A 10,358-nucleotide genomic window follows, 5' to 3' on the forward strand; every position below is an offset into this window, starting at 1 on the left:
ATTGCTAGATCTTATTGGGAATATATTTGATCAACAACTTTAGAGCGGTAAAATTAAAAAGAAGCTCTACAATTTACTGTTTAGCTCTAATTATTATGTGCTTGGATTTAATTAGCAGGATAAGAACTGATTCAGGAAAACATAGCACATATTGTTATAACAATTGAAGCCAGCAAGCAATAAATATTGCCATTACTAACCTAAGACCTTCAAATCATTATTCATCCAAAATAAATATTAATTAAGCAACAACTATGTGCCAAGCATTGTTCTGAATTTGCATTATTTTTTTCCAAAGAAAGTCTCCAAACAATTAAACCCAGCTGTAATTATCTAAAAGATTTTTTAAAGGTTAAGAAAAATAGTTTAAGTAGAAAAACATAAACTAGTTTTGCTATTTAACAACTCCTTTCCTCTTCTTAGAGTTGTGTGATCATCAGATTATACACTTTTTATTTTTAGGTGGCCCAGATTTTACCCTTTTCCTGTCAATTATATTACTAAATCTATGGTCCAGGTTTAGGTCAACGCATAACTCAAGTTCTCACTACTTATCTGGATTTACTTTTCAAACCAAAAATATTTGGGTGGGGGCAGATAAAGTAGGGGCACGGAAGCCTTACAACCCATCCTTCAATTGGGGTTTTGGGGAATCCTCTCCTCTTCTATTTCATTCAATTCCAACCTGAGCTACATGTGAACAAATAAATCTACTTTCTATTACTTATTAAGGGGTAAAGTAAACATTTGTGGGACTGTACTATATATCAGGCATCCAGAAAGGATTTTACATTGTGCTCTCTCATATAATCCTCACAATGAAACATAAGGGCTTAATTACCCCCATTTTACAGATAAGGAATCTGAGGTTCAGATTAATTTGCCCAAGATCCACAGCTACTGAGTAGCTCAAGTGGGATTCAAACACGACCTGTGGCTTTTCCCACAATACCACACTCCTCCTACTCTAGGTCGCCTGGTATTGGACACTAGAAGTATAGAACTGGTGTGTTAATATCTAACATTTGCAGAGTGCTTAGAATTTTCCATGTGATTAAATCCTTTGCCTTTTTTAATCCTCACAGAAACTTCATGAGGACAGTATTCTTTCTCCTACCCCAGAAGGATTAAGTAACTCATCTAAGATCACACAGCAGTTGAAGGCAGAACCCAGGTCTTCTAAATCCTGGTTGAAGGCTGTTTCCACTACACTATGATGATGATTTACTCTCACTGCCAAGCCCACCCCTTCTTGTAAGTCAAAAGCTTTTTTTCAAATCCTACCTTCTATAGGTGGCACGGTGTTGAGAACACAGTAGGTGCTAGTTCCGCAGAATACACTTTGGGAAACGCTCTAAGGAAACAGAAAATAAAATGTAAAACTAATCTCTGAAAAAGATATATTCTGGCTCTTCTGTGATATTCCTGCCAAAGATGCAAAACCTAAATCTAATCACAAAGAAACATCAGATATGTCCAAATTGAGGAACATTCCACAAATGACTGGCCTGAAATCTTCAACAGTGTCAAAGTCATGAAAGTCAAAAAGGTCTGAGGATTGTTGTGTATTAAAGGAGACTGAAGAAACAATCAAATGTGACCTAAGATTCTGAGTGGGCATTTTTCTATAAAGGTCATTGCTGGGTCAACTAGCAAAACTGGAATAGGATCTTAGGATTAGATGGTAGAAATGTTTCAGTGTTAATTTCCTGATTTTGATTACTGTATTATGGTTATAGAGGAGAATGTTCTTGTTTGCAGGAAATACATAATAAAGTACGTGAGAGTGATGTAAAATCATATTGGCAACTTATTCTCAAATGGTTCAGGAGCAAAAAGTTCTTTGCATTTCAGGCTTAAGACTGTTTCAAAACTCGAGATATGTGTGTGTGAAAAAGATCTATGCTAGTGAACATGTATTACTTGTGTAATTTTTTTAACGGGACACATGCGCTGTACATAGAGTAAATTTTTACTAAGGAGCAACGTCATATTCATTTTGCAATTCAGTCAATATCAACATTATTAACCATTTCTAGCAATAAACCGAACACCCGACTTTTTCAAAAGAATCCACTGAGTGCCTGCCAACTAGTATTACGGCAGGTGGGGCAGATCAGGAGGAAGTCAGAAGACGTGGTCTCTGCTCTCAGGCTGCTTCATTCAGATAAAATTAAAGTTTTCACATAAAAATCTATGCAACAGTAACTAAAAAAGAAGAAGAAAAAATCTGAGTCTCGCCAGCCAATTATTTTCAGTCCTAAGGATATCTTTTTTGTTTGGCTGTAGTACTAAATAAAATTTTAGATTATTCATCCTACATTATAGACCACATATTTATATACTTGGAAAATCAAAGACAGTTTACAAGTTCAACAACCACCCTCAACATTGTATATTTAAAATATAAAAAGAGCTCAGTTCTCTGAGCCTTTATATACCACTTTTATTGGCTATCCTTACGAGAATAATTGAACCCCTGTATTACTTCATCAAAAAAAGGAGAGATGATACTTATCCATCCTATCTCATAGGGTAGGTGGGGGAATTAAATGGGATTATACATACCAAAGTGCTTTAAATTCGAAAGTACCACACAAATATAAAGTGCTATTGTTACTATGGTTAACAAGGATAATCTTTAACAGTGTTACCATTTTCTAAGAACAAACCAAGGATTGCCTGAATTTTTTATGCCAAAAAGAACGTTGAAATCTGACTAAACTCAACTTCCATGAATTTTTAATTTTCCTCTCCTGTATATCCATGATCAAATGCTTCAGAAGCCAAGTTATTTTCAGGGTTCATATAAGTCTTTCTCCATAATGTGACTCCTAGCTACCAGGAAAACCATTAGCTGCTTAATTCTTTCTTTTATGTGTCTGGAAAATTCTTGTTCTAGGACTTTTTACTGTCCCTCCCTATTTGATTTAATCATAAGCAGTTACCTATGGTAATATCTGTGGTAACAACCTGTGGTTACATCTGAGTCCAAGAATCTTGGATTCTCTACGGGATTCTCTATAAACTAAGGGCTAACCTCAGAATTCATGTATCTTTTGGAAAATTCAACATTAATCTCTACCCATGATTATAAGCGTGGAATTATATTGCATTATGAAAAGTGGTCGATGTAAAGCCAAGCAGTACTCTGACTTCAGTAACAGCTGTTAAGAGTTGCCAGCAACAGCCTAATCTCACCATATGAACCCAACATCTCATCTAAATGTAGTTTCCAAAATGAAACTTGAAATTTTATGATACTAAAATGAATGTTTTACATTCAAGGCTTAACATTTTCTAGCTTCCTATTCCCCCCAAAATATAGTATATGATCACCACTTTTTGAGACATCTTAACAATGGTCTTAGATCAAAAGTTTTAAAAATTACTGATGTTCAGTGGGACATTCCAATGAATGGCTTCATTAAAAAAAGATGTTTGCACCCAACTTCAAAGTCTGATGATAAGTAAAATAGTGGTAAAATATTCCAAATAACAAATAGGAAGAATTAAGCCCTAAAAGAACATACATACCAGAAATATCACGGACAAAATCCAACCACGCTTTCTCCACAGCACTGGCATAATAAATGAAGCCTTAATTGTTAATTTAACCAGGAAAGAAACTCACTCATACAAGCTGAGAGTGAAATCAAAGTCATTCTACCCTAGAAAATTCCATGTTCTCAAAGCAAATGATCCAAAGCACAAGAAAGCCTACATGTAAAGAAGCAAGCACCTTGTATTAGATTCCCCTGTGCCAGACACTGAGCAAGGGACTTTCAGGACCATTTACTGTTCTGCCCCTCTCTAGATGCCTGCCTGTGACATGAAGGTGGTGCTGCAACGCAGGGAGAAATGCCAGTCCTAAGCATCTGCAGGGTTGGAGGGGTCGTACCCCAGTTTCATTGCTCACTGCTGAGAAGTGTGGGGAATCAGTCAGCCTCTCTGTCCACAGGATAATGCCAAGGAATGGAAAGCACAAGCTTTCAAGCCAGACAGATCTGAGTTCCAGTCCTCCCTCTACAGCAAGTCTTCACACTGCTCTCCCTGGCCAACCTCCAGCTGCACTCAGAACCTCTTGTCCTTCGGGAGCTTCTCGCCCACAGAGTTAGGCAGCCCTGCTGCTTGCTGCCTTGACAGTAGCCTGCATTTCCTTCTCACAGAACACGTCCCTCTTTACTGTAACTCCTTCCATTTGTTCTACAAATATTAAAGGCATGCCTAACATGTGCCAGACACTGTTCAAAGAGCTGGGACACAGCTGTGAACAAGACAGATAAGGGTCCTGCCCCCCGTAAGTACATTCTAGTTGGGGGAAGGAGATAGTAAATGAGATATTTACCAATGGGGGTAAATGCTGCAAAGGAAATAAAAGAGTGGTGCATTACTGTAAAAAAAAATCAGGATTTTTTCATTGTTCTTGAATTATATCCATGGTGGGGTGAAGGTAATATTTGATTATTGATTATAGCATCAAGAAACCTGGATTCTATCATTAACCAAATCAATGGCTCTCAGCCTCAGCTAGTCTTCTAGGGAGATTTTTTTAAATTTTGATGTCCCAGCTGCAGTCCTAAAGAACTGAGTCAGAATGTCTGTGGTGGGACCCAGGCATCAGTATTTTTTAAAGGTCCCCAAGATGTATCCAAGGTTGGGAACCACTGAAATAAACAGTTGTGTGATTCTGGGCAATGCTGAGTTTCCTGGTTTATAGTTTCTCAAGAGTCAAATGGGAGGCTGACCTCGAGCAGGGCTTCTCCCATTTTAATGTGCGTGCAGGTCATTTGAGGATCTTGTTTACATTTGGGTTCTGATTCACAGGTCTGAGTGGGGCCTGAGATTCTGCCTCTAACAAGTCCCCAGGTAATGCTGATGCCCTGATTCATGGCCACACCTTGAGTATCAGGAACCAGATGATCAACCTAAAAGGTCAGGAATTAGATAAATGATCCAAAAAAAGATTCTTCCAGTTCTAGCATTCCTCAGCTGAATATCTATCTAATGGACTAAACAAGATCTTTTCACTTCTGCCTGTTAATACATAATACAAAACTATACCAGATTATCCAGGTGAGATAATTAAAAGAAACTTTATTCTTTTAATTACTCAATTAAGTATAAGGGTACTTCAAAAGGATGGTTACTCAATTAAGTATAAGGGTACTTCAAAAAGTTCCTGGAAAGATTCGCATTATCTTTTAATTCTATTTTTCCACAAACTTTTTGAAGTATCTTTGTATAGTGCCCAGTGTCTGCTAGAAGTACCCAAGGGGAAATACAAAGCTCTATGAAATATATTCCCTGCTTTCAAAAAGTATTCTATCTAGTTGAGGAGATAATACTTTAAAAAAAAAAAGGCATTAAAAAAAATACATGACTTAGCTAAAATGAGGGGCAGATAGTAGCAGTGTGGAAACTCAGTAATTATCGGTGTACCAAGCACAAACTCTTTGAAGGCATGGACTATGTTTTATTCATTTTGTCTCTCTTCAGAGAACATAGGTCAGAATGTTACACACAGGCACATTCACACAGTTTTTGGGTGATGGATTAATGAAACAAAATGTCATATAATAAGTGATTACAGGCTTTGGAACAGAGAAGCAGGGTGATGAAAACTGTACTGAGAGCTCTCTGAAACAGGACTAAGAATGTGTAAGTCTGCACAGAGCACCTTTACAGCTAACTGAGGATCCACACAGCTTATTAAATCAAAGTTGGAAAGAGGCCACGTTGAGTGCAATGAACCACTGTACTAATCAGAAGTGATACATTAAAAATGTTTTGTCACTTATTCTATCATGACTTAAATTGACTCTTGAAATTCATTGGTCATTACATACAACATTACATATAAATAATAAAAATTAAAGCAGAGTGAAATTCCTGGCACCTTCACTAAACTCACCAGTTTTGCCTAGATCAGTGAGAGCAGCTAACAGGTAGAACAAACTGTACCACAGGTCAAATACCCTAAATATTTACTTCTGACTGGTGTAAAGTCCAAAACAGGCATTCCTGGTCAGCAGACAGCTTTCCTCCCAACAGCGGCTCTGGCGCCCCTGCTCCTTCCATCTCATGGTAGGAGACTACCCTGGTCACTGGGCTTTTCCTCTGCATCTAGCCAGATGAGGGAAGAACGCTCTCGAGCTTGGAGGGTTTAGGGGCGAGGCCTGGCAGCGGCACCCCTCTCTGATCTCCACTGGCTAGAATTTCACCATGAAGCCACATCTAATTGCAATGGAAGCTGGGAAATGCCCAGGAAGAGGAGGAGATGGGTTTCGTGATCAGCGGGCAGTCTCTGCCACAGTATCACCTGTAAATTGTTTTTTAATTACAGAAGAGTCACTCCTTTCAGATACGTCTTCAGCTAACCTACAACTCCACCTTTAATCCCTAAAGTTATTCAGCACCTAAAACAAATCTAGTAGCATTCCTTCTCAGATAAATATTTTTCTAACATAATCAAAATCAGATTGTATCAAAGGCATCCTTGAAGGAATGTCTGGCTTGTTCTTCCCATTATCTCTGGTACTTGATACCATGTCTAACACGTAACAGAAGCTCAAATATTTGAATTCATGAAATGATGACACTCCCAAAAAAGTTCGTGGAAAGGAAAAGAGTGGCCCCATCATGTCTAACACGTAACAGAAGCTCAAATATTTGTTGAATTCATGAAATGATGACACTCCCAAAAAAGTTCGTGGAAAGGAAAAGAGTGGCCCCATCTCTTGCCCTGGTGATGGTGGTGGGATTCACTGAAGGCCTTCTGCCTTTTTTAAGCACCTCTCTCTCCCTCTGCCAAAACCCACTCTGGACAATCACTCTGAGTTGCTGTGCCTTGGTGCTCTGGCCACTGAGAGTGGAACAAATGACTGAACAGGAAGACACGATAGATATGGAGTCTCAGTCCAGCAATGTTGGACATTTTTTTGAGAAAGAAACTATATCCCTTTATTCATTCAAGAAATCAAACAATACAATAAAAGGTACTTTAGACCCACTAAGAAGAACTAAGAGGGTGGGGAGGAATACTTAACAGTTTTCTCAGGTACCAACACGGCCAATACTAAAGTCCTGGCTAGAGCACAAGCCTGCCAAATAAAAAAAAGCATAGGGTCTGTCAAAAGACACGCTCTGAAGACACTCCATAAAATCGGGTTAATGAGATCCAAGACTGGAAAACCAACATGTATGCCTAAACACAAGTAACTGTATCTTTTTTCTGAACCACAAAAGGTTAATGGGGAAAAAATTATGTGGTACAGCACAAAAATATTCTGTGCTCACATATTACCTCTTTTCAAGAAGTTTAAAATATACCATAAGTGCTACTATACTATAATAACCCTCACAACACTCCTATTGGGATAGAGACAAAATTAAAGTATACACTCAAGTTAAAAAGAAAACGTCTGGTAGGTGGCCGACTTCCTACTCCTGGGGCAGGCTAAATAAAAAAATGAAACAGTAACCTCTAAGGTAATTGGGGCACAAACCATTTTAGGTTCTCAAATTGAGTTCAACACCTAGAAATGAGTTCAAAAGGGAACAAGCAGCAAGAACAGAGTCTGCCACAAAACAGTTGACGTTCTAAGAAGCTGACATAGGAGCTAATACTACAATACATCAAGCCTGATTTATGGCCTGAAAAATCAGATTAATTGATTCACTATTACCAGAGATTCATATAAAATGTATTAAAGTGACTTCAGAATTTTTTTTTAAAAAGTATTCCTTCTGGATATGAATCACATCATTAGAATTTTCATGAATTTAATTTGACCAAATTTATGGCCTGAAAAATCAGATTAATTGATTCACTATTACCAGAGATTCATATAAAATGTATTAAAGTGACTTCAGAATTTTTTTTAAAAAAGTATTCCTTCTGGATATGAATCACATCATTAGAATTTTCATGAATTTAATTTGACCAGGAAGCTAGTGTACTCAACAGTCTAAAAATAATCAAAGAGCAACTATTAAATGTCCACATTTGTACAAATAGATTTCCAGTAGAACATATTGAGGAATGAATGATATAAAATTAAAATTACATCATTTTGATAGTACTTATTATTACTAGTTCTAATGATAGTTTTTTTGAGTTTTTTTTAACTCCTCAGAGAATAAAGCATTGTAAAATATCAAAGAATTCAACCCAACAAACTAGGCACAACCATTTTCATACATAAAATCTTATTTTGATCCTAAAAGGGAGCAAGGCAGACCTTTCTAGAAAAGGAGGCACCAAGGCACAGGTTCAGGAACCTGGCCAGGGCTGCAGACTGGGAAGCAGCAGAGCTGGAACAGGACCAGGTCCCCTCTACTCCTCCCACACCAGTTTCACAAGAACACACGGTGCTCTCCCTGGTAATGCAGCAATGCCATTCACAAAGAAACAATACAAAAGTTCGGGCAGAAAAAGTAAACAAGTTGCTCTGACAGAAAGCTATAGCAAATGTCCACAATGAGGACTAAATAGCAAAGACTATCTAGTAAACTGAGCCGGGAGGCAGACATCCTAAAGCAAAGGAGAGCAGCAGAACAGAATGCCACAAAGGGCGCCTAGATGTTGATCTTGTCCAAAGCAGATGTTCCATGCTTCTCAATGATTTTTTGGTCCACAAGCCAGCCATCACCTGTCACTACTTGCTACTACTGCTCAAAACACTAAAACTTTATCAAAACTAGAGAATAGCAGTGTTTCTCAAGAGAGTACAAAGAGGCATGCACCAAAAAAATGGCAGCTGTGGCCCTGAGTAGAACTTGGCTCTCTGGGAACCTCCCCTGATCTGAACATAGCCAGAAATAGGAAGGGAGCCAAGACACACTCTGAAGCCCAAAGAGAGTTTTGCAAAGTCTGCACACAAAAAGCTCATGGACTTTACTGCGAGAAGAGGCTCTCTGACCCATATTCCTAGCTTGATTACTTTTAAACTACTCACAGGTCTAACAAGCTTAATTATCAGGTTGCCAAACTCAGAAGATCAGAAGCAACAAATCAGAGGGTGAAAAAAGATAGCTAAGAAGTGACACATAGGCAGAAGCAAAAGAGCGACAAGGAACATCAAGGACAGATATTTCAAAAAACAATAGAAACTGGACACAAGGACTTGAAAGGTGCAGCAGTTTGGGGTCATTTATCATAAAAGGAAACGCTCTACTCAAAATGTCCTAAAAATATCACAGTATTATATAAAGCCTGGCTCAATAACTTATGTACAAGGAACCCAAGCTAACAACAAAAATGTAAGTTAAATTCCGTGTGTTCTACTTTTAAGACACGGGAAAAATAAAAGTACCATTTAATACCTTGTGTTTGCTTATCACTTTACATTCTATAAAATACTTGCATATAAAATTACCTCCTTTGATCCTCAACAAAATCATAAGGCAAGCAAGGCAGATACCTCCACTGACCAAAATGTGCTGGTAAATAATTCTATTTTAGCAAGTCAGATGGGTATATCAATGGCAATTATAATACAGTATGTTAATTTGTCTAACAAAAGAGAGGACATAGTAGAAAGGCACCTACTCCCCCTGCTAAGGGACGGAGAGAGAGGGCATGGAAGGCTTCCTGAGAATGGTCACTACACAATTGTATCTTAACCTTCACCTGGAACAACTTCACTTCCAAAACTCCCTCTCTGAAAGCTCCCATCCTTCCATCAGCATCCTACAGGGCCTCTAGCTGAAGAACTTTTCTAATGCCTTCTAGTCCCATCAACCCTTCCTACTACGGTTGACAAACTTTATGATCCCCACCTCCTGATGTTAACACCTTTGTGTAGACCCCTCCCCTCAAGCATGGGCTGGAGCTAGTGACCTACTTCCAATCAGCAGAATGTGGCAATGGCAACAGGCTGTCACGTCCGTGATAAGGTGGCACTGACCGTGACTTCTGTCTTGCTAGCACACTCTCCCTCGCAGGCTCTGATGAAGCCAGCCACCACACTGGAGAGGCCCATGTGGATTGAGGGCGGCCTGTGACCAACAGCCACACAAAGCAGCAAATCCTTCAAATGACCACGGGAGCTTGGAGGCAGATCCTTCCCAGATGAGGCTTCCAATGAGAGCCAAGCCCTGGACAAGGCCTTGATTACAGCTCATGGGTGCTGAAGCAGCAGAACTAGCCATACCCTGCCCAAACTCCTGACCTCCAGAACCATGAGATAATAACAGACGTGTGCTACTGTAAGCTGCTAAGTTTGTGGTGATTTGTTACAGCAACAATAGATGATTAACATACCCACAGCCCATCAGGCTCTAGTGATTTCTTTTCTCGATTTGGACCTGAACAATCATTTCCCTATCATTTCTACCAGCACTCTGTATATACC

The 10,358-nt window shown here is 38.8% G+C and overlaps 1 protein-coding gene across 1 annotated transcript in view; it reads right to left on the bottom strand.

Moving 5' to 3' along the window:
* Nucleotides 1-9,986, bottom strand: part of LOC103585908 (calmodulin-binding transcription activator 1-like) — a 65,432-nt gene extending 55,446 nt beyond the window's left edge. The window contains exons 1-2 of the mRNA XM_008567014.1: nucleotides 9,912-9,986; nucleotides 1,285-1,354 (exon numbers count right to left, since the gene is read on the bottom strand). Of these exons, the coding sequence (XP_008565236.1) occupies nucleotides 1,285-1,354; nucleotides 9,912-9,986 (145 nt within the window). The remainder of the gene's footprint in view (nucleotides 1-1,284; nucleotides 1,355-9,911) is intronic.
* Between the last annotated feature and the right edge of the window lie 372 nt (nucleotides 9,987-10,358).

This window comes from Galeopterus variegatus, unplaced genomic scaffold, assembly GCF_000696425.1.
Source record: "Galeopterus variegatus unplaced genomic scaffold, G_variegatus-3.0.2 Scaffold284, whole genome shotgun sequence".
NCBI lineage: Eukaryota > Metazoa > Chordata > Mammalia > Dermoptera > Cynocephalidae > Galeopterus > Galeopterus variegatus.